The 25,908-nt window shown below is 56.2% G+C and overlaps 9 protein-coding genes across 9 annotated transcripts; 5 read left to right on the top strand and 4 right to left on the bottom strand.

Moving 5' to 3' along the window:
- Positions 1–246: 246 nt before the first annotated feature.
- On the bottom strand, positions 247–3,117 carry JN550_005880 (uncharacterized protein; the record flags this gene model as incomplete). The annotated part of the gene is made up of 1 exon (XM_049317556.1): positions 247–3,117. One exon carries the CDS (start codon positions 3,115–3,117, stop codon positions 247–249), a length of 2,871 nt encoding a protein of 956 aa, XP_049172123.1.
- A 2,547-nt stretch (positions 3,118–5,664) lies between these two features.
- JN550_005879 (uncharacterized protein) lies at positions 5,665–6,951 on the top strand (the record flags this gene model as incomplete). The annotated part of the gene is made up of 1 exon (XM_049317555.1): positions 5,665–6,951. One exon carries the CDS (start codon positions 5,665–5,667, stop codon positions 6,949–6,951), a length of 1,287 nt encoding a protein of 428 aa, XP_049172122.1.
- A 2,412-nt stretch (positions 6,952–9,363) lies between these two features.
- Positions 9,364–9,711, bottom strand: JN550_005878 (uncharacterized protein; the record flags this gene model as incomplete). Its single annotated transcript, XM_049317554.1, has 1 exon — positions 9,364–9,711. One exon carries the CDS (start codon positions 9,709–9,711, stop codon positions 9,364–9,366), a length of 348 nt encoding a protein of 115 aa, XP_049172121.1.
- A 72-nt stretch (positions 9,712–9,783) lies between these two features.
- Positions 9,784–10,221, top strand: JN550_005877 (uncharacterized protein; the record flags this gene model as incomplete). The annotated part of the gene is made up of 1 exon (XM_049317553.1): positions 9,784–10,221. One exon carries the CDS (start codon positions 9,784–9,786, stop codon positions 10,219–10,221), a length of 438 nt encoding a protein of 145 aa, XP_049172120.1.
- A 1,783-nt stretch (positions 10,222–12,004) lies between these two features.
- On the top strand, positions 12,005–15,069 carry JN550_005876 (uncharacterized protein; the record flags this gene model as incomplete). The annotated part of the gene is made up of 5 exons (XM_049317552.1): positions 12,005–12,050; positions 12,116–12,473; positions 12,547–14,651; positions 14,711–14,918; positions 15,000–15,069. 5 exons carry the CDS (start codon positions 12,005–12,007, stop codon positions 15,067–15,069), a joined length of 2,787 nt encoding a protein of 928 aa, XP_049172119.1.
- Positions 15,070–18,460: 3,391 nt separating this feature from the next.
- JN550_005875 (uncharacterized protein) lies at positions 18,461–19,627 on the top strand (the record flags this gene model as incomplete). Its single annotated transcript, XM_049317551.1, has 1 exon — positions 18,461–19,627. The coding sequence occupies one exon, from the start codon at positions 18,461–18,463 to the stop codon at positions 19,625–19,627; it is 1,167 nt and encodes a 388-aa protein (XP_049172118.1).
- Positions 19,628–20,381: 754 nt separating this feature from the next.
- JN550_005874 (uncharacterized protein) lies at positions 20,382–20,876 on the bottom strand (the record flags this gene model as incomplete). Its single annotated transcript, XM_049317550.1, has 1 exon — positions 20,382–20,876. The coding sequence occupies one exon, from the start codon at positions 20,874–20,876 to the stop codon at positions 20,382–20,384; it is 495 nt and encodes a 164-aa protein (XP_049172117.1).
- A 1,149-nt stretch (positions 20,877–22,025) lies between these two features.
- JN550_005873 (uncharacterized protein) lies at positions 22,026–23,684 on the top strand (the record flags this gene model as incomplete). The annotated part of the gene is made up of 1 exon (XM_049317549.1): positions 22,026–23,684. The coding sequence occupies one exon, from the start codon at positions 22,026–22,028 to the stop codon at positions 23,682–23,684; it is 1,659 nt and encodes a 552-aa protein (XP_049172116.1).
- Positions 23,685–23,829: 145 nt separating this feature from the next.
- JN550_005872 (uncharacterized protein) lies at positions 23,830–25,869 on the bottom strand (the record flags this gene model as incomplete). Its single annotated transcript, XM_049317548.1, has 1 exon — positions 23,830–25,869. One exon carries the CDS (start codon positions 25,867–25,869, stop codon positions 23,830–23,832), a length of 2,040 nt encoding a protein of 679 aa, XP_049172115.1.
- Between the last annotated feature and the right edge of the window lie 39 nt (positions 25,870–25,908).

Below are 25,908 nucleotides of genomic sequence, written 5' to 3'. Positions count from 1 at the left end.
TATACATGCCATCCATCCAACTATTGAACCCTCCTACCAGGCCTCGACCAGGACAGGGCGAATTCGAAAGATCGAAAATGTCTTTCACTCAAGGAGCGCCAATTTCATCGCTAAAGGCAGGTTAAACCCCTGAACGTCCGGTGATGTCAAAAATCAATAAAAAGAGCCAAGTTAGTAGAGCAGCGCCACAGCTGTCACAAATACTGGTGGGTATACCATCGTCCACCAGCCAACCGTGGTAGTCTATCACGCCGCCGGTGTCTCTTCGGCGGGTGGCTCCTCCTCTTCCTCAATGATTTCGTCTTCCTCCTCGAACTCGCCTTCAATCGGATCTTCGGACACGATTCCGTTCATCCGCTCCCAGACCTCCTTGCGAATTCGGTCGTCCTTTGCCTTTCGAGCACGCTCCACCTCCTCGAAGCCACCGCTCTTCTTGAGCTTGCCCTCCTCGACAAAGTTGGCCAGCTCCTTCTTAAGTGGATTGTCCGACCGACCCTCGAGCTCCTTTTGCCTCAACTTCTCGGCACGCTCGATGGCCTCTAGTCGATCCTCGTGATTGGGCTGCAGTGCGCGGACCTCGCCCAAGACGCCTTCCTTGGCAGCAGAAGGGTCTGCACTGTTGCCCAGATTATGAAGCCCTTTGGAGAATTGCCGGTTCGTCGGAGCGGTGTTGTCTTTCATCTGCTCCTTGGTAGCCTGCTCCACGAGGGCAAAGGTCTCGGAAGCCTTCTCAAGGTCGTCCTGCAGATCGACCATCAGATCCTCCATGACCTTGAGTTCATCTCTGCCCTGGCATACGTCCTCCAGCTCCTTCTCCCAGATCTTGGTCCAGATGGGCTTTTCACGCTTCATATATTCACGGACCTTGCCAAGTTCCTTCATGAGGGTTTGGATGTCCTTCGAAACGTCCTCTAGCTGACGTGGTAGCGGGCGGACGCCGCGGTGCACAACATCTTTGCGGAGGTCTTCCACAAGATCCTGAAGGTCATCAACCTTTGTGACCAGGCGGTCCGAATCCGTGTTGAGCTGTTTCCGGCCCTTGGTAACGTAAACGGGACCTGCACCACCGTCCGCGCCGCCAACAGACGATTTTGCGGCGGCAACCTTGACATTGGCAGCCTTGCTCCGTAGTGAAGACATGGAATTCTGTATCTCAGTCTGGAAGTTCGAGTAGGTCTGGCGCATGACAGCCAGATCACGTTTAAGACTCTGCAGCTCCCTGAGCTGGCTAGGGCTGAGCTTGGCGGATCCCAAAGTCGAGGCTTTGGCTCCAGAAGTCTCAATAACCGCTGGTGGCGCAGATGCCAGGCGCGCCATCTCCTTTGCAGTTTCCAATTGCCGGTCAGAGACTCTCTGCAGAGCAGCGCCCTGGTCGCCGATATTCTGCCTCACCTCCTCGACAGCCTTCTTCAAAGAGCCGAGGCCGTCATCAATGTGGCGTTTCACCTCATCCAGAGGCTCAATGTTGAGGGCCAAGACAGTGCGATCCTTGATGTCGGAGAGATCCTCCAGCTCGTGACGAACCCCAGAGACTGGGTCTTGGATGTATATTTCCGGAAGGTCAGAGCCGTTCAGCGCAGTGTTCCACGAAAACTTCTCAATAAAAGCCAATTGCAACTTGCCGATGGTCAGACCGCTGTACCCCTCAGGCAAGACAAACTTCTTGACTTTGGACTTGTATTGGAGGAATAGAGTGAGCTCTTTATCGAGTGGCGGGGAACGTTCAACAAAACCATTAGTCTGCTTCTCGGGTGGCGGCGGCGTCTTCGGGGGTTGTTGTTGCGGCTTCGCGTCGGCCGGGGAGCTGATCTGCGGCGGGCGGGTCTTCTCGGGCGAGTCTGGACCACCGATGAGAGGGTAAGCATCTGTGAGAGGTCCAGATATAGTCGCACTGGGTTTATATCTGTCCTCTGGAGATGTGGCGGGAGGGGACTGGGGGCGAGGTGTTTGTTGCTCGCTAGTTGCCAAGCTTTCCTCGGAAACTTTGCTAGGTACCCTAACAGGCGACGACTCAAACCCACTCTTCGACTGCTGAGAAGTATTTCTGTTGTGCTTGGCAGCCTCTCGGACCTGAACCGCCCGCATTGATTCCCTCACCTCGCCGCGTCCCCGGTTGGGTAGCGGAGTGTTCTGGGAGGGTAGCATAGGCACGCCATTGGTAGGGGCACCAAGGTGCTTGGAGATCTGGTACGCCGAGTATCTCCTCGAGGCCCTTCTTTCCAGGTCACCTCCCCTCTGCAGGGCAGCCAGGGCACTTTGTTGCGACTTTGGCGGCGGTGGAGGCGGTGGAAAAGCGTCAATGTCGATGCTTCCGTTCGTCGGCCCCGTGGGCATGGTGGATCCATCGCCTGGATATGGCGGCAGCACAGGTATGTTCTGCATGGTGTTGCTCGAGAGTGACGACTGGTCCGATGTCAGAGAGGCCTGGGTTTGGTCCCTGTGTTGGGCTCGGCGACTCGGGGAGGTGTTCACGCCGGACGGGGCGCCGGTCCCAGAGCTTGAGCCGGAGCTTTCCCGCGCGCCATTAAAGGTATTGTCGATGCCTTCGTTCAGCAGGTTCGTGAGGCCAGTGGTGTTGCTTCCGGCTGTACTGCTGCTCATGGTGCGGCTCGCGATGCTAGAACCCTCGGGCGAGCCGCCGCCCTCTTTCTCGCGGCCTTGCTTCTGCCGTAGTTTCTGCTGCTTCCGCTTCAGACCGTGGAGAAGATTGATGATGATATCACGTATCCTCGGCAGGTACTTGTCTAGGCTCTCAGAACTAGCCTCCTGGCTCAGAGTAGCCTCGAGAATATGCCTCAGAGACTCGGGCACGTTCCCTAGGTCTGAGGTATCCACGTTGATAGCAGTGAATGCCCGGCAGGCCATGTTGAACTCGTAGCCCAGCCTCACGTAGACATCGGACACCTGGGTGTCGGTGGCCTGGCCTCGGGACCATTGTGTGAGGGTTTCGAGGAGCTGTTTCGTTGCAACGAGCAGGTGGGTGACGCTCTTCTCGATCTGCGACAGCGGCATGTTGGAGCCGGAGCCATTGGATTGCTGGTCGAAATTTACTTTTAGCGACAAGGACTTCTCACGGTGGTGCGCACGAGCGACCAGTTTCTCGACGTCTGCACGCATCTTGGTCTGCCAGAGACGTTGGGATGGTGAGGGCGAGCGCGATGAACGAGTGACGGGGCCTCGGGGTTTGGGAGGGGGTTCTTTGGTGTTTGTACAGACGATGGGGAGCGTGGATGAGGCGCGAGGAGGCCAGGAAATGAGCAGGAAGCACTTACATTCCGCCTAGAGCCCGCGGACCTGCTCGAGGCCGTGGACGATCTGGGCTGGACGTTTGCTGGAGACATTGGTCGTTGGGGCACACCGGACGGTGGAGGCGGCCCCGGGGGTTCTGCTGCGGGAGACCGCCGTTGTATCGAGCGCTGGGATGGATTCGGGGCCTGCATCGTCGCCGGTTGATTCGACGCGTTTCTCCTTTCCGTCCTGCTCCTGTGACTGCGGGCGCTACAGTTTCACCTCTCGCGAAATGATGCTAAGGTCCTTGGTCGTGTCGCTGTAGCGTGCGAGTCGTGTCAATGCCTTGGTGCGGCCCAACCCCAGCCCGTCATATATACGCGCACCGAGTGTTCGCTTCGCCTGGAGATATTGCAGCTGGCCGCAGCGTGTCGACGAGGGGATGGACGGCGGGAATCAAAGGGAGAGGGCGCTCGGGACGATGAAGACCCAGGGCAGCAGTCGGGTTCACTGGTGGCTCGGGTGGCTCGAGGGATTGCGGATAGGTACGGATGGTAAGTTATGGGGTTGAGGTCGAGGTTCCAGCAGCTGCTAGTGGACGTAAGGTGAGGCTAGTTCGTGTAGAGAAGGATTAGCGGGTCAGTTCAGTCGGACCAGTCCTCGGGTCCTGTTCCTGTCCTGTCCTGTCCTGTCCTGTCCTGTTCGGTTGCCGTCCAGTTCTGCCGCCGCGACATAGAAAAAAAAACAGGTCGCCGCCCCAGATACCAAGCAGTATTCGGCTTTAATGCGTGGCTTACATCCAGGTTCCAGAGGGTGTGAACGTGGACCGTGGACGAACGGCCCTCTTTGCTCTGGTTTGCTCTTCTCTGCACGCTCCAGGGCTCTCCTCTTTGCTCTCTCTCTCCGTCTGTCTCCACTGGGAACACTTGGAACCTCAAGCCATGCAGCCACTCCCACCCGGACAGGGTCGAGGGTCGGTAGGGGGTCCGAGTTCCACGTTCCAGGGGTGCATGCACGCTTGCTCAAGGCCAAAAACAGAATCGTGGGCCTGGTGGGCATGTCTGTCTCTCCTCCGCTTAACCCCAAACGGCCGGGAAAGCACGTGCATTCCTCCAGCTTTAACTTAGAGAGTCGCATTCAACAGTGCTCTCAAACAATGTTTCGAGCTGCTGTGTATCCAATGCTTCCAAGCGGCCGTCTGTTTCGCTGGGCTGGCTTTGTGCTGACCCCTGCTGCCCACCTGCCCTGCCGCCATGGGTGCCACGCTCAACTTTAGGCGCATTGCTTACTTTTTGTGCCCGCTCTCAGACTGAGGTCACTAAAACGCCTTCCTCGTATCATGTAGCCATCGCGAGCCGTTCGTTCGGGTTGGTCTTACCTCATCTGCTGCTGCGTGGAAAGCGCCAACCCTGCTCTGACTGCATCATGTCGTGTCGCCTGTGAATATATATATATATACATATATCTACACAGCATCTATTCTGGCCTGGCTGCTTACACATAGTATGCTAACGGATCTGGTGAATGGTGTATACACGCTGAGGTGCTATAAGCAGAGCTTCCGGTCGATCTCATCTTCACGAGGCCCGTGTCGTCGTCGACCGTGCTTTGCGCTGTCTTATGCTGCTCATCTAGCTCTGACGATGGGCGTTGTCAGCAATGGCCTAAATGTCCCACCATCTGACACACCAAAACTGCTATGGCTGAATTCAATGGCAAACCAATACTTCTGCACATCAATCTTCCTCTCATAGTCTGAAAACCTGGCATGAAAGACTTTCGGTTGGCATTCTCCATTCGCTGAATGTGGCGCTTGACGTTATTGTTGCTGTTGAAGCCACACACTACGGATCTCGATCGTAATCCGAGACGCAAAGTCCGGCTTCATGAGAATAGGATTGCCGTCCCTCAATGGACGGTCTCTTCATAGAAGGTATCTTGTAGACTTTCGACCTGGCAACCCAGCAGTGGCCACGTGTGTAAGGTTGCTGGTAGACATGGCTGGCTATGTCGTTCACACAACTAATTGCGGTGATACCGGGACTGAACAACAGGCAGCTGGCTGCTAGGCGCAGCTTACCCGTACTACCCGGATCCGAGTCCGAAGTGACCGGAGAATATCGCCAGCCTCAACATGCCGGCCCGCTAGTGCTACCTTTCCTAATCAGGCTACGGGTGTAGTTATACAACTGACGTTGACTGTGTAGCCGGAGTTTCTATATGAAGGCTTTTCGCCGCCAGCATGAAAGAAAAATAGTACAAATCCGAATAGTCCCTACTGAGGAAATAATCTGTTCCAGTGGATAGCTTAAGAATCTACTGGCTGCATCTGACTTGCTGCCTGGCCTCAGCCGCATCTCGACCTCCACCGTGGTGCCATTTACTCCATGACATATGCACAGTCTTTAACTTCTGAGCATTTGATTACCTGGAGTCATGACGTCTCCCACAATTGCTATCATAGGGGCCGGTCCAGCAGGCTGCATGCTCGCCAGGTTATTGACACTGTCCAATGTCCCGGTGACCATCTACGAAAGCGACATCTCACCTGACTACCGAGCCCAGGGAGGCACACTAGATTTGCACGTCAAGACCGGGCTGGCCGCCATCAGGGAAGCCCGGCTCTTCGACGAGTTCACCAAGCATGCTCGCTACGATGGCGACTACTACAACTTGACCGACAAGAACTTCAAGACCCTGCTTACCTTTGGGCCTAGCAAGGGCAGCAACATGGAACGCCCCGAGATTGACAGGTCAGACCTGCGAAAACTTCTTACAGAGTCTCTGCCAGAGGGGACCATCAAATGGGGCCGCCGCCTCTTGCGTATTGAGGGTTCTCCAGACGAGGAAAACAGTAAAACATTGGTCTTCGCCGACGGCAGCACAGCTACGGGCTTCTCACTGATCGTAGGAGCTGAGGGCGCATGGAGCAAAGTCCGGAACTACTTGACAGACATCAGACCACAGCATACGGGTGTTGGATACACGCTCCTCGAGATCCCGGACGCAGCCACCACCGCGCCGGAGCTCCACAAGCTGGTCCGCGGCGGCAACCTGTTCAGCAGCAACCGGCACCAAAGGCTCTCGGTCCAGCAGCTGGGCAGCGGGTCGCTCCACGTCGGCTGGTCGGCGCAGCGCCCGGAGAACTGGATGGACCCGTCGCACGGCGACAGCGTCGGGTACGACCCGCGGGACCTCGAGGCGTCGCGGGCCGGCATCCTGCGCGAGATGGACGGCTGGGACCCGCGGCTCCGCGCCGCCGTCGAGCGCGCCTGGGGCAAGTGCGATCCCAAGAACCTGTACATGCTCCCCGTGGGCTGGCGCTGGGCGCACCGGCCCGGCGTGACCGTCATCGGCGACGCGGCGCACCTGATGACGCCGTTCGCCGGCGAGGGGGTCAACCTCGCCTTCGACGATGCGAGGAAGCTGGCGCGGGCCGTCGTCGGGGCAGCATCGCGCGGTGGCGCGCAACCCAGCGGCCGGGAGCAGCTGCTGGATAAGGCCGTCGCGGACTTCGAGGAGGACATGTGGGTTCGCATGGAGAAGTACCAGCGGCTCACGGACAATGTCACACAGCTGTGGATGTTCAGCGACGATATCCACAGCATCATACCTGACTTTATAATGGAGCACCTCAAGCCAGAAACGCCGGTGCTGCTTCACCCGCTGGCTTGGCTGGCTGTACATGGCTGGTGGAAAGCGAGGAGCCTGATCTGGGGTTGAAAGGGGACGGTTTGTGTTGTAGTAGCGTGAGCTGGTGTCTAGGCGTATGGTGGGTTTCTGGTAACGCATGAGTCCGATATAACTCTTCCTTTTAGCATTCCCAAAGCACTTATTAGAGATTGAATGATGTAGTCTTGGTGATAGCAATGTGCTTCCAAAGAGACATCAGTTATCCATTACAAACATCAATCACCCAATATGAAGATGCCTAATTTTTCCTACCGACACCGGTGATCCCGCCGGTGATCCTTATTCAGACAACGGGGTTTCAAATCATTAGATCTGTATATGGCTTCTTTCCGGCCTAACCATTGGTTGATACTCGTCCTGAAGCACTATACGTCGATTATACCGGCATTCAGCAGTACGGCATATTGTTTGATTGAGTGCCCGTTGGATCGGACTGACAAAAGGGACAACAGGTCGAATTCAATAAGACCAGATTGCCTGAAACTCGAACAGTTTGTGGACGGCAATAGATGTTGGAAAAGCATATCACAAACTGGGGGTCGCCGTCGGCGCTCCAAGTCGGCATATAATCCACACCCTCCGACAGTTGATGAACGCTGATCGGCGATGGACGGGAAGTCCCATTTGGACAAGTCCGGGGTTTGCTGACAGCCGCCGCCGATCTTCTGCATGGACAGCCACCATCGAGTTGACGGATGTGCTGGCGCCAATATACCCTGCTGCCGATGCGTATACGTATGCCCTAAAATACGCGGTGCCTGCCAAAGGCTATTATTACTCATGAAAAGGAGGCTCGGGCGAAATATTGGCTAGCAGAGGATCTAGCCACGGTGACTATTCACGAAGACAATCTCAGGCACGCTCAATAGCGAGCTTTTCGACCAGGGCCACTTGCGACCGGACTCCATCGCCTCGAGTGACAAATATCTAGGCCTCGCTGCTTGCGTCGATTTCTATGCCCCAATACTGGCTGGTTCGTGTAATTATAGCCTCGCCTAGTCTTGCCCAGAGGGCTACCAAGCATTTAGAATATATCTGAAAGGGAATGGCGGGTTTCGAAGTCACATCTCGCATTATCAACACCCGTTCAGTCACTAAGACTGCAGCTCGAAGGCAAGAGCTAAAGGACACCTCCTCTACCTCAACGTTCGTGATGCCAAAATGTCAGTGGGTGTACACGTCGTTTGCGGGGAGTGGGATGGAGGGGCTAGGGTTTTGCAGATCCGACAGGGATCTCTCCTTTTTTGACAAGCATCCAAGCTGCAGAGCACAGAACTGCTCGCACATGGCTCAGGCTCGAGACTTTCGAGGCCACAGACTAGAAAGAAGTGGCAGATCTAAAAAAAAAAAAAAAAGAACCATGGCACAGCCGTCTGCTGACAGTTCCGCATGTGACGTGGTATGAGCACGCTCGATTGCAGACTCCGACAACCACAGTTTCAATCAAAGAGAGCAGGGATGCGGGATCCAGTCACCCTAGGCCGTCTAGAGGGTGCCCCGAAAATCAGGGTCAGGTTGGATGGAGACAACTGATGAATACAGAGCCCAGCTTGGCCAGCACGCTATAGACGGCCAACAATCTCGCAGCAACATGTGGTTGGTCTGCTTTCGTAACTGGATGACTGGATGACATGCCGTTTGGAGGCGCACCAGCAATGGATGAGATTGGACTCTAGAAATGCCATTCCACCCATCCAACTTTGTGTGCTCGACACGGTCTCCTGGCCGGCCGTACAATGTGTCACATACTGTGCGACCCTAGCACATCTCCCGAGGATTGGGAAGAGCAGCTACATAAGTTGGTATGTAGGTGACTATGGTTGAGCAGGCCGAGAGATCCGAATTGAATGATGCGTGTGATAGGGGTGCGCTGGCTTGACGCAATTGTTTGTTTTCTCTATCGGTAGAACGAAGTAGTACCATATCGTCAACCTGTCCCTGGCGCCAAAGTCGTTGACGTTTCCTGCTGCGTTCCTAGCCTTGGAGCTACAGTGGAGGCGTAAATCTGGGTCCAGGAACCAAAGCTTGGGTCAATCAAATGACATTCAATGCCTCGGGCGATGTGACTAGTGTCCTCTCAGCTACACATACGCAAATCAGAAACATGCATACATCTCTGCTGCCCCGTTTGACACTTTCTGTAAGGGCCAAGGGCCCCCAATGGAGGTTTCGGGGACACAAGCGGCTGATGTTCTGGGGGAATCTTTAACAAACGTTTCGAGGGGGCGGCGGCGGCGGCAGCAGCAGGTCTTCCAGGTTGGAGGCCGAACAGCAGACCCCCAACTCACCCAGAGCGTCCTTTCCTCCCGTTCCTGTGACCTTGTGTACGGAGAGGAATCTGCCGTGTTGCTGGAAGATGCAAGGCCCAAAGTAAGTTATCAAATGCCAAGGGATGACTTCTGCAGGAAAGGCTCCGCCCGCTGGCCTGGGCGACCCGGTGCCTCATGTTGACCGAAACATGAGAGCACTGCCCTGGGCGCGGAGCACACAGTCGGCAATATCTTGATACCGTGCACGGGGACGAGAGTTTGGGAAGACGGACGTGCTCTGCAGATGCTGGTAACAGACGACTCGCATAGTCGTGCATGCAACAGGGAGAATACTGTAGATGCTCAACTGATCGACGTGACCAGATGTTACCACAGCACGGGTGGGGCAGGTGTTGATGTATTTCAGTGTGGGCTTGGTCTCGTCGTGACCGGGCGTCTGGTCGGGCAAGGCGTAAGAAACATGGAATACTAGCCAGTCCATACGGGGCTCAATGCCCAGCCGGCGGAGGGAGCCGAGCATGGCAGTAGCATCTTGGTATACACCGTGATATCATCAGTTTCGTCAGCTCACGAGTCTATTCACCAGCCTACAATGCCAGGAGTGGTGCTTTCCCGACACAGTGTCGCCGGCAAGCTTTCTCGCACCCGCTACCTTAGTTACCTCCAGCTACCCCGGGCGACATGGGCCCTGCGGAATTGGAGGGCACAGCTGCAGTGTCCACTGAGACGTGCCGCAGCCCTCCAACCACAGGCCAAGCTTTTTTCCCATCGAGACGGGCCAGTAGCATGGATCCAGCACCACCCCATCTGTCGCCCGCAACTGGACAACTGTAGAGGTGCTGCACGCTGGAGGCCATCCGTGGACACGCCCGTGGACACGCCCGTGGACCTCGAGTCTACACCTGCTCTGTTACGCCGTTGGGTGTTTGGCTGCTCCAGCTGTTTCCTCTGCGCACACGATCAGTCAGATCCGCACCCCGGCCTGGTCACGTACGGGGTCAACCAGACCAGTCCCCCCATTCCTCGCTAGCCGGTCGTTTTGGGCAAGGCGCCGGCTGGTCTGCGCATGGGAAGGCGTGAACCCTCACTTTTGGATTTCGACCTCACCTCACCTCGTCCGCCTCTCTCCACTTCCCACACACACCATCCACTCACGCACCGTGCCTTTCCTGATCCGCTGGCGCAAGGAGCTCTGACACCACCTCCTAACGACACGGTTGCTGGAAGACGACAGGAGAGCTCGCCGACCCCGAGTTGTTTGCGCCAGGGCAATCAGACTTCGCCGAGGGGATAAAGAGACAGAGAAAGAGACAACAGGAGGACAGACACCAGCTTCCGAACATCAGAGGGTCCCGTCTTGTCGTCCTTCTCCCGAGGTGAGACACCACCACTTGAGCACGTTGATCCCCCATCCACGACTCCCCCAAGCCGGCCAAGGTACCTCTTCCCATCTTCCCCCCTAGCCTATCCAGGTGCCCAAGCGCCCCAGTGCCCCCATCTCCTTCTCTCACGCTGCGGCTTGGCCCCCCCCTTCGTCACAGTAAGAATAGAAGCATAGTGGCCGGTGTGTCTGGTCTGCTGGTCCGCTGTCCCCAGCTGCTGCTGCCGCCGCACCGCAATCGAACCCTGGCCTGCGCTGCTGCTGTCCGGGTCGCTGTTGCGTCTTGCTTCGGGTTGGGGTCGTCCTGTTCTTGTCTGGCTGGCACTGCCATCCCGTCGAAAAGGGCCCGTCAACCTCGACCACTTTTCCCCCGGCGCCGCCTTCCAATCCAATCCCGTCGCTCGCACTTTTGCAAGTCGGGGTTGGTCGTGTCAACAAAGCCACCCGAGACCAGACCAGACAAGACAGAAAGACAGACAGACAGAGACGGAACACAGACTACCAGACCAGCAAGCAACTGGCTCCGGTCCAGCACCAGCTTCTACCAGACCCAAGCCGCACCACCACACTGCACTCCATACCTCCATACCTTGCACGACACGCTACACACTACCTACCTACCTACCTACCTACCTACCTACCTACCTACCTACCTACCTACCTACCTACACACACACCACACTGTACACCCTACCCAGGTTTCCCGTCCATCCCATCCCCATCCCCCATCCCCCATCCCATCCCTAACCTCACCTCACCTAACCTCGACCCGACCCCGACCTCATCGCCGCCCATTCCCCCTTTCGCTTTCTGGTAATTCGCGAACCTCGCCTCTTGTAGCAGCTTGCTGCTCTTCTATTTTGCCCTTCACACGCTCATTGCGCGCCTGAGCGCATCTTGTTGCTTTCTTTTTCCCATGTGCTGACGGCTAGCTCCTCTCCGAAAGACTTCCTTCCTGCCACCGAGCAGCACCCGGGCCTGGTCATCGGCCACAAATTTCACCCTCACCTCGCCCGACTTCGCACGCCGTCAACAGCTTGTCCTCTTGAGAGAGACAAGCAGGTGGCATAATTTCAACCACGAGGTAAGCATCTCCCCACAGCTCTCATTCATCCCGTCTCCAACCCCCTTGGGATGGATTCCACCTTCCCAACGGCTGCCCACCTGTGCCATCCCGTTGTTCTACATCCGCATTCGTCAATTGCTGCAGCGGCCGTCTTCATCCCTTCACATTGGTCCTAGGTCGCCGGCGTGAGCTAACGTGCCAGTCAATCAGGGTTAATTAGGCTCGGATCACGTCCTCACCGGCGCAAGTCCTGGAGGCCAACCCCATCGGATCCTCCCCTACGACGACTGCCATCTGAGGATGGTACAGCCGAAAAAGACAGCCGCTGCCCTCTCGAACGGAACTAATAAGAAGGATATACCAAACATGGCGTACCAGAAGAAGGATGCCATGTCTGGCAAGGCTCAGAATGGTGAGATCGCTTCCCAGCCATGAGCACGTGTCACGTGGAAGGAAAACTGACTCTGGTGCCCCAAGGCGGCTTCCGTACTGACAGCGCCATCTCGGCGAACCGCGCCGGCGGAGAACGTGTGCTGCAACGATGGCAGCCCGACACGGATGACACATTCGATCACAGCTTGGAGAAGTCCGGCACCAAGCCATCTTGGGACCAATTCTCCGCCAACGAGAAGCTTTTCGGGCTGAAGACCGATTACGATGAGAACATGTACACGACACAGATCAACAAGAGCCACCCCCAATATCATCAAAGAATAGCTGCCGCCGAGAAGAAGGCTCGTGAGATCGAGCGTAGTGTGGCCAGCACTTCACACGTGGCTGAAGAGAGAGTCATGGACTTCGTCGGCGGAGATGATGGTGGTGATGAAGAAGACAAGTAAGTCAACCTTACCAAGTATCTCTACTGTGCGCCTTGCACGCCGGATGCTAATGCTGAATCCGCCTCACAGATACAGTGGTGTCAAGCGTCAACAGCAGAATGACTTCCCACCCCTTCCTGGCGGCAACAGAGACAACAAATACACACCCCCGGCCCGTAGAGCTCCGACCGGCGCCTCGACTGTCAAAGGCGCTCCTATCGATCCTGCCATCATCTCGTCTCAGCTGAAGCCGCAGAAGAACCAGCCGGCTGCGAAAGCTGATGACGCAAAGCCCCGCCAGGCGCCTGCCACTGAAGTGACGGGCGCTACTCCTGCAGCAGCGGGAGCAACAGCTAAGGCATCCGAGGATAAATCCGAGCCGAAGGTGGAAGCTGCGCAGAAGCCCGCCGATGCAAAGGCCTCGGGGCAGTCGTCGACCCCGCTGCGACCTTCTGCCGCCACGAGCCGTACCATCTCGCCTCAAGGAAAGGAAGCGGCTGCCGCTCCTAGCGCTACGTCTACAGTCGAAAAAGATGTACTGAAGGAATTCAAGGCATTTGCCAGCCAACAGAGGACCAATGCTGAGAAGGCCCGCAGCACCAAGGCCAAGGCGGACAAGGAAGTCAAGTTGATCGAGTTGAAGAAGTTCGCCGATAACTTCAAGCTGCCGACCCCCGTCCCTGTTGATCTCATTGGAATCATTGCCAAGGATCCGGCGAAGCAGAAGGCAATCCAGGAGAAGGCCTCTCGGGATGCTGCTGAATGTCTGCGTCGCAAGGCGGAGGAGAAGGTCGTTCAAGAGAAGAAGCCTGTGGCTTCCAAAGATGGCCCGGCTGCTACCACCGCGCAGGGCGCACCCACCGATCGAGCTCGCCCAGCCGGCGCTCCAGCCCCCGTTCAGCCTGCTCCGGCTGCTTCGCGCCATCCCGGAGGTCGCCAGAATTTCGTCCCGCAGCCCTACCAGCAGTTCCGCAACGGCGGTCCGCACATGGGACCCGCAGGTCGGCAGACTCAAGGTCTCGCGGCGCGTATCCACCGCAACGCCGAGAACCAGAAAATGGGTGACATGCGTCAGCCTCCGACGGGTCCGGCCAATGTTGACCCATCATACATGCGCCGAGGACCGATGCCTGGTCACATGGCCAACAAGCTGAACCCCAACAGCCACGAATTCCGACCGAGCCCTTTCGCGTCGAGCTTCACTCCCAACGGCCACCCAAGTGCTGGCTCCAGCCCTCGTTCCGCCTTGAACCAGACAGCCGACGCCCACTCCGGTCCTGGTAGCACCATTGCCGCAGCAGTCGTCGTCATCAAGAAGAAGAAGAATGCCGTCGACACGAAGAAGTGTTCGATTCTTGTCCACATCAAGTCACAGCCCAAGCCTGAGGGCAAGAACTGGGCGGACAACGATGGGATCAAGCCTTCATTCGACACCCCGCCTACTTGGCGTCAGGCTCAGGACGACGAGAAGCCCGAGTCAACCATGCGCCTGTCATACATGGAGTACTTTGAGCGACAGCCTTTCGCGACTCAACCCACGCCTAACCCTACTCATGTCATGCCACAGCTGGCCCATCAACATCAACTCCCATTCCACCTGCAACAGGGTGCCCAGAATACGCCCCGAGTGTCACCGCATGCTCCTCCTGCTCCTATGCATCCTGGTCAGCATGGCCCCATGCCTCACGGACCCTTCAACGGAGCAGATGACCACCGAATGATGCACTCAGCCTCGTCCCAGTCCTTCTCCTCCCCGCGCATCAACGCAATTCCCGTCGCATACCCCCCTAATATGAACAATCCCGGCCAGATGCCCTACCAGAATGGCATGCCTTTCATGCCCGGTACGCCTCAGCAGATGGGTGGCCACTTCAACAGAAGCTTCTCCAACAACGCACAGTACATGCCCCAGCAGCAGATGCCTATGGGGACCCCTATGATGATGCAGCCTCAGTTCATGACCCCCCAGGGCATGCCTGCGGCGCAGATGCAGATGTACCCCGGCGGCCCGCACTTCATGCCTCCTGGCGCCAGTGCACCGCAACCAATGCCGGGTGCGAACGGTTATCCCAGTCCGGGTCGGCCCGCGGCGCCAATGATGGTCCACCAAGGCTCCCAGCAAGGACAGCCTATGTATGGCATGAGTCCGGGGATGCAATATCAGCAACCAGTGTTTCCCCAGCAGCCTGGACAGCGTAAGTTCTCCAGAACGCAACCCACCAAACCGAGACAATACTGACTCGTCTGTTTGAAGTGAACAACATGCGTGGATACAACAACCCCGGACCCCAGCAGTTCGGAACCAGCCCGCAGCAGATGCATCAACACCCACAGCATCGCAACAATAGCAATAACTTCAAGAACTTCCAAGGTCACGGTGGCCCACACCAAGGCCCACAAGGCGGGCACCAGATACCTTCCGGTCCCCAAGGCCGTACTCCTGATGCAACGGAGGAGACCAAGTGAGTGGGCAACAACTTGTGTTGTCCCATCTCGCCGGCGCCGCGCCTCGCGCACCTGATTTCTTCACTAGTTCAACATAGTTTGCAAAGACCTCTTGTCGATACAGGCGTCAGCCCGTGTCTCCTGCCCTCGACCTCGGTCCTCAACTGAGCCGCACACATCCGTCACCACGTCGGTTATTGACGGGGCCATACATCGTCTCTCGGCATTATGACATCGTCTGATGCATATCTACTTCATCCGGCGGCACACGTGGTAGCCACCTCTGGTAGCGAGACTGCCCAAAACGGCAGTGTCCGCGGGTCAACATATCCTCGGTCTAGTCTATGTGCTGAAGTGACCTATCAGTTGGGGCAGGATATTTTCGTACAGATTCGTCACAAGCTCCGCACGTACTGAGATACTTGACTTGAGGGGCAGACAAGTCAATACCCCACTGCGCGCTAATGGAAGACATGAGAACAAGAGAGGGTTGACAGCACACGTCTTTCACGGAGCAGGCAGGATCTTGTCGAGGTCCTGGACTGGCAATGGAGCATAAGGAGGGAGGTCTAGAAGGTCCGGGGGCTAAAGCTGCCCATCACATGGCCGCTGCACTTAGTCATGCGGCCCGTCTGGACTACTGCTATGGGGATGAGGGGGGACGTTGAGAATAGCGTGGATCGGCGAGCAGTCACGCCTCAGCGCCATTGAGCTGTCCTTTTTTTCGATAGCTCTTTAGCGTAGTAACTCAGATCTATACTGATGTCACGGCGTCTTTTGTTTGCGTGAAGTGACCCAAGGGACGAGACCCAACGGGTTATGGTACAGTGACACTGCCCGAGCCCTGGGACCAGGTATGACGGTAGCCAGGACGTCGAGTCAATTGAGCAGGATCTGGACAGCTAGGTCAGCCGCTTTTTGACCACAAACTCTATTTGCATATCTTCCATGTTAGAGCGTCTCGGTTTGGTGGTTGGGAGGCTGATGACGAGTGCTGAAGTAAAGCAGGAATCCACACGATAGACCTGAATCAGTCGCAACAGAAGCTAGAAGGCACGTAGAAGTCGCCTACTGTGGCAGAAGTGCGTCCATGTGCCTTGGGTGATGCCACGCGAGACTGACTTCTGTTCCTGCATCAAGCCCCATCAAAGGCGTCGAGCCGACTTACTCGTTGGCTGGGGCTACAGAGACTGGGACAACCCTGGAGATGGCTGCGTACCAAACAGGAAAGCAAAGGACCGAAGGCCTGTTGACAGAAGTCAAAACTAGTTTCCCAAAGTCGACAAAGAGGGAGAGAGTGCCTCGCGGTTTGCCACTCGTAAAGAGAATGGTTCGTACTGTAGCCGAGACAGGGGCCCTAGGTGTGGTGCATGAATTATGCCCCCAGCAAGAGGCAGCCCGGGAAAGCCCTGGTCGGGCTGAGCAGGAGGTGGATCCCGCGTGTTCGGCCGACTCGGCCAGATCCCGGGGGGTCCTGGAGCTCTCCTGGAGCTCGTAGGAGCTTGCGGTGCGGCGGCCAGCGGGGATGACCTGGCTCGGGCGTTGGTAGCGTTGCCGGATTCTGGAAGCTGGAGCCGTGAGGGAGGGTGAGATAGAGTTTAGGACGAGGAGATTTTCTGCTTGGAGATGGCATTCGCACCTGGGGGATTAAGCAATTCATGCACTTGCATGCGGTACAAACGGTACAGTAGCGTCCGCATGGCAAACGGCCGACGACGTGAGCGACTCACAAGAAACGTGAGCAACGACTCGGACAGACCTAGACCTCGGAGGGCATGATGGATGGATGGCGGTCCAGCACTCTGCGTCACCGTCGCATTGCGGCCGATAGGCCATTGGGTGTGCACCCACTTTACGGCTATTGTTGTTTCTTCATATGGCCTGCGGGTGCATCGTGAGGGCGGCAGCGGGCGACAATGATAGGGATTGCAGGCGCCGGAGCAGAAACAGCCCACTTTGGCAGAGTTTAGGAGAATTTCCAGTCGGGACGATCCATTGATCGACGGGCGCAAGCAAATCCAAGCAGAGCCCAAGCCCAAGCCCAAGCAAGCCAGGGGCCACCTTCTTCTTTCATCGCATATCTTCAGACGGAGGGGGCATATCATGGCACGTACGGGGGGAGGTGGTCGTTTGCTGGGTGTGCATCTGCATACTATTATGCCAAGTAGGGGAAGGGTGGTTAGCGGGCGATCGTATAGCAGCGCGGCAAATTGGTCGTGTTTCGACGTTTCAGGCGGCCGGCCAATGGCGGGCGCGGACGGCCTCCAGACGGTGTGCTGGGCGCTCCCGCATAGGGGTTCGTGGGCGTTTCATCGTGAGCCGGCCTGCGACTAGTCAGCGTCAGCGTCGCGCCCCATGCCGACACCAGACTGCAGAGAAGAAGAAAAAAAAAAAAAGGGCAAAGGCGAAAGCTCCCATGTCTGCCTGCCCCCCTGCTGCGCTGGGGAATGCCTGTCCCTGGTCGGCTGGTCGCCCGCCCCGATGCGGATTGGCGCAAAGCTTGGCGGTCGCCTCTCTGTCAGGTACGATGCGCTGCCGGGGCCCCTTGATTGGGTGGCGGAGGCTCTGCGGCGCTCGGCTGCAGCGCCCCCTTTCCCCCTTGGGGCTCTAGCAGCCGGTGGAATCCCTCCCCCTTGCTGCCCCCCTCCCCCCGGCTCCAGGGCTCCACGGCTCCAGGGCTCCATCGCCCGCTGCGACCTCTCATGGAAGGCCCTCAGGCTCTGCAGCGCGCCGGGTGACTGCGACGTCGTCAATGCTGGCCACCCATTCGCCGCACCCGTGGACCCGCCGCGCCGTCTGGTCAGGAGTCAGGCTACAAGTCTTCTGCTCCGTCCCTGCTGCGAAGATCACTGGTGTGTGCACCCCTGACTCCAGATCTATGCTTGTCTGCCGTCCAACCAATCCCAGCGCCGTGCCTGGCCCTGCCGCGGTCATAGTAGAGACATGCATCCCTCTAGCCCCTCCCAAGTTCCGACCGCCCCACCAGACAAAGAGGGACCCGACGTCGTCGACAACTCACAGTCCTGAGTCGACGGCTTGGAAGCCCACATGAAGCTGTCAGGCAGGTCAGGTTCACGGCGATCCAGGCCGGGGCTACGAGGGCGGCCATGGCAGGGGACGAGTCAATCACAAGGGGGGGCAAGGGCGTTGTTCCTGTCTAAGCTACTGGCAGCGGCTGTCTTTGCCCGCGTCCAGCGCCAGATTCACGGAGATGGGTCTCGAATACAAATATCACCTTGTCCAACCTCGACAATCGACTTTCCTTTCTTCATCACTCACACACACATCCATTCTTTGGGTTGCTCGTTTCACCACCCTTTCTTCCTCTTTTTCCATTCTTTGAGGTTTTACCTCACCACAATCCTTCACTCAGGAGTTTTCTGAACAATCGACTTGTTCACCAACACCTTCATTCCACGACTCTTTGTCCGGTCAACGCAGTCAAAAAGACTTTGCTTCACCCCGAGACATCTGTCCCAAATTCAGCTACTGGTTTAGCTATCTGACTACTATCATTGATCAAACGAGATCTCCATACACAAAGTACAAACTCGCCAAGATGCATTTCACCACTGCTTCGCTCATGGTCGCCGCCCTCGCGGCCACCACCTCGGCTCACATGAACGTTGCCGACCCCCCTCCGTTGAGGTACAAGGGCAACCCTAACGCCAAGGACATCGACTACGGTATCACCTCGCCCAACACCCCGGACACCTTCCCCTGCAAGGGCGCGCTGAGCGTGTTCGACACCGCAGAGGGTGCTCCCGTCGCTACCTGGGCCCCCGGCTCCCAGCAGACCGTCACCCTTGAGGGCGGCGCCGCCCACAACGGTGGCTCGTGCCAGATTTCTCTGAGCTACGACTCCGGCAGCACTTGGACCGTCATCTACTCCAAGGAGGGCGACTGCCCCACCGACAAGAGCCTCAAGTTCACCGTGCCCGAGGACACCCCCACGGCCGACAAGGTCCTGATGGGCTGGACTTGGATCAACCACACTGGCAACCGCGAGTTCTACATGAACTGCGCCTCCATTACCATCGGTGGCGGCAGCGCCAAGCGCGAGGAGAAGCCCAAGACCTCCAAGCGCGCCGTCTCCTTCAAGTCCCAGCCTGCCATGTTCGTCGCCAACCTCGAGGGCAAGTCCGAGTTCTGTGTCAAGGAGGGCATCGACGTCCTGTACCCCGACCCCGGCGCACAGGTCGACAAGGTCACCACCAGCGGTGGTGCTGCCAGCAACTGCCAGACCGGCCAGGACGTCGCTGCCGGCTCCGGATCGGGATCGGGATCGGGATCGGGATCAGGCTCCGGCTCAGGTGCTTCGACCACGGCTGCTGCTTCAACGACGGCTGCCCCTTCAAAGACTGCCCCGGCTTCCAGTGCTTCGGCTCCCGGTGGCGTCTTCCTGACTGTCCCTGCCGGTGGTGCTTCAAGCTCTGTCCCCACGCAGGTCCCAAGCACTCTCCAGACGCAAACTTCATCGGTAGTTGCTAGCAAGCCTTCAAGTGCTCCGGCTAGTGGACCCACTGGAGGTGCTTCAGGTGCGCAGAGCGGACCTTGCAGCCAAGAAGGGGCCTATTCGTGTTCCGGCAGCAGCTTCCAGCGCTGCGCCTCTGGTCAGTGGTCCGCCGCCATCCCCTTGGCTGCTGGCACCTCCTGCACTCCTGGTGTTTCCGACACCCTCTCCATGCAGCGCCGCCAGGTCAGCCGCGTCCGCCGCGCTATCTAAGCGCCCACCCGGGCGAGTGGAAATCAATCTTGAGGAGGATCTGAACAAGAACACATTCTTTACGCACCATTCTTTGTGCACCCTTGAGCCCGGAGCTCCATTTGTACATATTATACCACACATTCACTTCTACTTCTTCATCCACCACATTTTTGTACTTCTACACGACGAAAGGGCAGCAGGAAAATAGGACAGGGGAAACGAGATGAGAAAATTCATGAACACACACACATTGGCATTTGCATTTACGAAGGGCGTTTCTTATTCATGACAAGGAGGGAAAGATACCATCTCGGTAGCAGCACTCCTTTTTTTCGGACTTGCTCGCGATTAGACCGATAGATTGGGCGAAAATCAAGCCCTTTTTTGAGAATACAAACACTTTCTCTGAACAATAATTTGACTCCTTTGTGCTGCCACTTGTGACTCGCGCTGCAAAACACTCTGAATATTGCCTTCGACTTCTGATTACTCTTCCGCCTTCATTCTTAGCTCTGCAGGCTCATCAGCCTGGTTGTCTTCCTTTGCTCCGGCCCTAGCCGTTGTGTGCGTCAACTCATGAGGGATGAATGGCGAGGGTCACTATCAGTGTAGGTGATTTGAGACACTCAGGCTGCCGGCGATTTTCGATGTGGCATCAACCGTGAGTTCAGGCTGTATATGCTGAAAATTCTATTGAAATTAAAAATTGAAATGCTAATAACCGCATAAGTGCCCAAGGTGGCATACCAGCTGCGCCTCTGCCATTGGCAGCTCACTCTTCCGCCTTGACCCAGCCTTCCTTCTCATTCTGCTGCTTGCTCCTGTGCGCCCACTCAGGCGCCTCGTCGATGCCCTCCTCCTCCTCCTTGTCGCCTTCCTCCTTGGTCCTGTGGACCGTGGTCGGCTTGTGCTCGGCGGGGCTGTAGACGGTGTACAGCAGCAGCGGGGTGGGCCCGGTGTTGATGAACTGGTGGCGGGTGCCGGCGGGCACGACGACGAGGTCGCCGGCCTTGACGTGCTGCTCGCGCCCGCCGACCTGCGCCAGCGCCGTGCCCGACGTGAAGGTCAGGATCTGGTCCACCGTGTGCGTCTCGTCGCCGATGTCGCCGCCCACGGGGATCGTCATCAGCACCAGCTGCGAGTACAGCCCCGTGTGCAGCACGCGCCGGAACTCGGCCGACTGCGACGGCAGCGCCGTCAGCATCCCCGGGAAGTACACCATCTCCTTCTTGGGCGGATCGCTGGACGGCGGCGGGAACTGCGCCATCTTGGTCGTGCTGAGTGCTCGCGCGGCGGCTCTGGATGCTGGGTGGTGGAATGTGTTTCTTGCGCTTCTAGCTAGAGATTTGCTGGATTGATGGATTAAGATGGGAGTTCTCCAAGACATCGGAGTGAGTTAGTTGGGCGTTTTATAGGTTGGCGCGCGTGTGGGATTCCTAGTCAGGCCAGGGATTTCAAGGATTTATGACGAACGTGGTATGATTACGAACGATATATCGTTTGATGTTACACCTCCTCTCCTACTATATTGCTTCTCTTACATTATTCGTGGTCGCGTCGCGCCCGGATCTCAGTAAGCGTCACTCAACGTCATCCACTCGCGAAGCTCGGGATCAACGCAGGGGTCCCTCGGGAATGGCATCATTGATTGGAGCGACCATTGGATCGCAGCAAATCAGCTTGCCGTTGTTGTGCCAACTGGTCGTAGGACTGTCCAGACATGTGGATGAGACTGGCTTGGTGGCATGCAGGTACTTGCTTGATTGTGTCCGTTTTGGGAAATCATGATTCCAACACTTCAGCGGGATGGCGGCGCGGGTGCGGCTTGATCACGGCCGTTAAAGTGGGCCGGGGCCGGGGCCGTGCCGGGCCGAAGCCGAAGCCATCGGTGCGGCGCACACTCGCGGAAGACACAGACACATTACCCAATATAATGTTCCATAAAACGATGAACACCGATTGTGTGGCCATTCACGGCTTACTTTAAGTCGTAGTGGCCGCATTGCGCAGGAGGCTATCAGCCATTGTTGGCACATGTCAATCAGAACAGCAAAATGGTCCGCCGCTTTCACGCTGATTGACGTGACTTGATCTGGCGCAGAGAATCTCGGCGATCTCCTCGCGAGTGATCCTTCTCGGGGCTTCGCTTGCATATTTGAAGGAGCATGCTTACGCTGGGTTGCTCCAATGCTAGAGGGAGCTAACAGTAACACGGTCACTAAAACCTCAAGCTCAAGCTGACCTGAAACGGTTAGATTGAAGTCATGCAACCGCCGGGTATTCCGTGCACGGATCAAGCAACGCCCTAGCCTTTGCGCAGGAACAGACGATGGGTCTGTCTATTTACTTGGTGTTGAATGCAAATTTCGATTCTCTTTTTCTTCTGTACCAGCTATTTTGTTTTGGGTAGTCTATCATGGTCCAAAATCTAGCATCAATTCCCCATGAGTTGTTCCGGGAGGTCGTCTCCTTGCTGCTGCTTCCGGACCAAGCAGCACTCGCCCGTACCTGTAAGGCCCTCAATCATCTCCTAACGCCTGTCGTTTGGAGTGAGATCGAACTGCACCACAGCGGTACACACGAGGGCATCGATATTGAAGGAGAGATCAGCGACTTCACAAGCGGAGATTCTGCCAAACGTATGGCAAGAGAGCTAGCTGATGATCCCGCATATCCCTACAAACAGCTGATATTTGGGCCTTCGGAGCGCAAGTACTCTGAGTGTAGCTTCAATCCGCCTAGATGGAAGCATTCATATGAGCGTAGGACGGACCGCAGATATACTGTTCCCAAAAGCAGGGCGGCATCTTTCAGTGGGAATAATAATCAATTCACGAGGGAGGAAAAGCTGATGCGTGTCCGGAAGCTCGTTTCTGAGGAGCGTTGGAGTCAGTTAGCACAACACGTACGGTCGCTGTGCATGTCAATTGGTGTCGATGCCGAAGTAATGGATATGATTTCGAGTTTAAAGAGCTTGAGATCTCTCGAAGTTGTTGGGCTTTGCAAGAGGGAAGCGCATGCACCGACAGCACCAGACGCGGAATTGCCTGAGCTTGAAAATCTCAAGCTACGTGGGTACTTCTCAGCAGCTTGGGTCAGAAAGATTTGCAACAACGCTGCGCGTATCAAGTACCTTGATCTAGGTATACTGGCAACACCGACAGATGACGCGGCTTACGAGGAAACGCTATTCGCCAACAAGAGCTCAGTGCCCATCACAGAGAAGCAGGCTGAGCACTATCAACGCAATGGAGCCGAGGCTACAGCAATGTCAACACAGTTGGACAGGGCGGAATCTGCTTCGCAAGAGACGGACAGTGGAGTGGATGGTGCAGGTAGTGATGACGAAGAATTTGACGACGACGAACTACCCTTGGTCATGCATGGGGCGATTTGGCTGCCCAGGTCGTTACCATCGAAGCTAACAGCCCTCACACATTTACACCTGGTCAAGCCGTATACCGGCGAAACCGCCCGAGATGCGCATGATAGCTTCAGGCAAATTCCCCACCAATACGAACAGGTCCTCTGTATGGAATGGCGCTTCCTCCTCGAAGGTGTTGGGGCCACGCTGAAAGAGCTTATTCTTGAGCACCGCATTCCCATAGATATAGGGGACAGTGTCGGCGACGGTGACCCATTTCCAGAGTACAAGGGTTCACGACGCCAGCTACAAAACGAAAACCTGTCGAGCGCCCCTGACCGTGGGGATGTGCTCTTTTGCAGATCTATACTACGACTTCTTCTGGAGCAGAGCAACCGTTTCTCGAAGCTCCAGCACCTTGCCCTTAGGGGAATACAAATCAAAGGTATCCCAACTAGGAGAGCCAGCGGCGACAGACCAGGAAAACACGGAGCACTAGACAACGACGAGCTGTTACGGAAGACTTATCCTGATTGCGATGTTGAGTTTTTCGAAGATGCATACACCATTCACGTTGACTCCGAATACTATGGCAACCTTGAAATTGGCGCCGGAGCCGTGCAGGACGAAGGTGATGGGCTCCTCTGGAGTTTGTGGTTTTACAATGATTACAAGAAGAGATTTGGACCTCAATGGAAGATACTTGACTAATTAGCCACATAGAAAGCTACTATAGAGGAAAAGAAGTACTAATACTCTCTGCGGATGATTTCCCAATCGAAATCATACATCCCCATCAAAACCTCAAGGCATTCAGCGTAGTGATTTCCTGTAGTATGGAATGTAACACATCAAGCTATTCGATGTTGAACAGTCTTTCTTCTCGATGTCCCATTATCTCCCCATCCATCACCCCATCGCAATACGCCTCACCTAAGAAAGTCCATCTGTCTCCTTGATCTTGGCGACGCAAGACATAAGGAAGTCGGGCGCCACACAGTATGACGACCACATCACCTGCAACTGCTGATCCAGGACACATGCCCAGATACCCTCGGCAAGTGACATATGGCTTCTTTCCGTTCATTCCGCTCATGTTCTCTTTGTATCGTCCGGATGTAAATCGCCGAGAAGTTATCTCCTGCATGGCCGGCTTCTGTTCTTCTGCCGACATGCTTCCCCAGTTCACAACGATCTCGGAAACAGCTAGGCAGTCGCGATATTGATCTTCCACAAGCGGTTTCCTGGCGCGAATATAGTCTGTCTCGGGGGTCCAGTAGAGGTCTCCTACTGGAACGCGCCAGACCGCTTCGGCACGTCTCGATGCAGATGGGTAAATGGGTTCGCCTACGGCGGCAGACTTGCGGCAGAGTTCCTCGAGTGTTTTGAATAACGCCAAACAGGACGCGTTGCCACCTGATGCATCCCATGCAGATCCTACCTCATCTATTGAGTCGACGATGTACCCACGGATGCCGAGAATATTCTGCTCATTGGTCGGCGCCAGAGAAACCTTGGTATTGCCAGATGCACCAAGAAGATGATCCTCTGCGCTTTCGAAGATGACGTAGTAGGATGGCAAGAGGTTAGACCGCCAGTCCGGTACCCAGGTTGGCAGGTTCTCCAGCCCAGGTTCTTTGGGGAACTGAGAGAAGCTCAGGAGCTCTACTCGACCATTCCGGATCATAGCTCGAGCCACAGATGTGAAGGCCAATGCAGGGTCTGCTGTAGAATAGTCTGGCTTGATCGCCAGGTCCTTAGAGTCGACAGCCAGTCCCAAGAGCCCATAGATGCGATCTCGGCTCTGTGTAGCTTTCGTGTCGCTCTCGACGAAGAGCTTTCTGAGTAGATGGAAAAGCTCATCCCCGTCCCCAACCCCATTCTGGAACCTCTGTCGGCGACGTCGAGTACTGAGCAGCGGAACCGTACGGGGCGACAGAGCCTGCAGAGCAAGCTGCTGGAACCCCATGTCTGGGCCGGACTTGAGAGATTGTTTTATGGCTGTCGAGAAGATGTGATTTGTATGTACTACATAGTCGACGGGGACAGTTTTGTGACCACAAACAAACACCGTGTTCGGGCACAAGCTGACCTCCTGAACGATCCAGACACGGTGGAACCAGGGCCTCTGATCAAAGTCGATGATCGCTTGCAACAATTTCTCAAACTGAGGCCGTGCGGTGTCGACGATCTGATGGTACGGTTCAGTCAAGGGATCGTCCACAGATCTGCTATTCATGATTTCCAGCATTCGAGACACTTTCTCCTTGGTGAAGTAATCCTCCAAGCCGATGCTCTGAGCCTGTTGGCCAATATCCCGCCAGAGGTCCATTAACTCGTCCGATCTGTCCGCTGTCTCCCCAAGCCAGACAAGGACTTGCTCTGCTTTGCTATATATGTCTGTCATGAGCAGGACCTGGTCCGACTTCTCGGCGCTGTCTTCCTGGTTGATGCAGATCTGGTCAACCCACAGGTAGAGTGTCTCCTGTTGAGTTGCGACGTATCTGAGAGCTGTGTCAAGAGATGGGGTGATGCGAACGCAACTCCCTGATACTTCAAGTGAGCATGTCTTGTCATCTGTGCCCCAATGATACGAGAGCGCCTTGAACGGCTGTGGCGATTCTATGGGGGTGGTCAAGAGGCTACAGACAATAGTCTCGGGAAGTGGTGGTGCGCCAGGTTCAGAAGCTGCTGCCGAATCGGCCACACGAAGCTCGAGTAGACGAATGTGTGTCGCTGTTGAGGGCAACAGATGGCGCTCGTACAAGCGCCCCGCGGCCTGTCCGGGTATATGTCTAGCAAGAATATCATCTTGAGTTACGCCGTCGACTGTGAGTTCAGATACGTCTGTAGTCTCGTGTAGGTGTGCCGAGGCTGAAGTCGCAGCGATGCTCATGGCGAAGTGGTGAAAGGGACAACGATACTAGTCCTAATC

This window comes from Neoarthrinium moseri (assembly GCF_022829205.1).
Source record: "Neoarthrinium moseri strain CBS 164.80 chromosome Unknown scaffold19_Wmoseri_CBS_16480, whole genome shotgun sequence".
NCBI classification, from domain to species: domain Eukaryota; kingdom Fungi; phylum Ascomycota; class Sordariomycetes; order Amphisphaeriales; family Apiosporaceae; genus Neoarthrinium; species Neoarthrinium moseri.
This window is presented reverse-complemented; position numbering and strand designations above follow the sequence as displayed.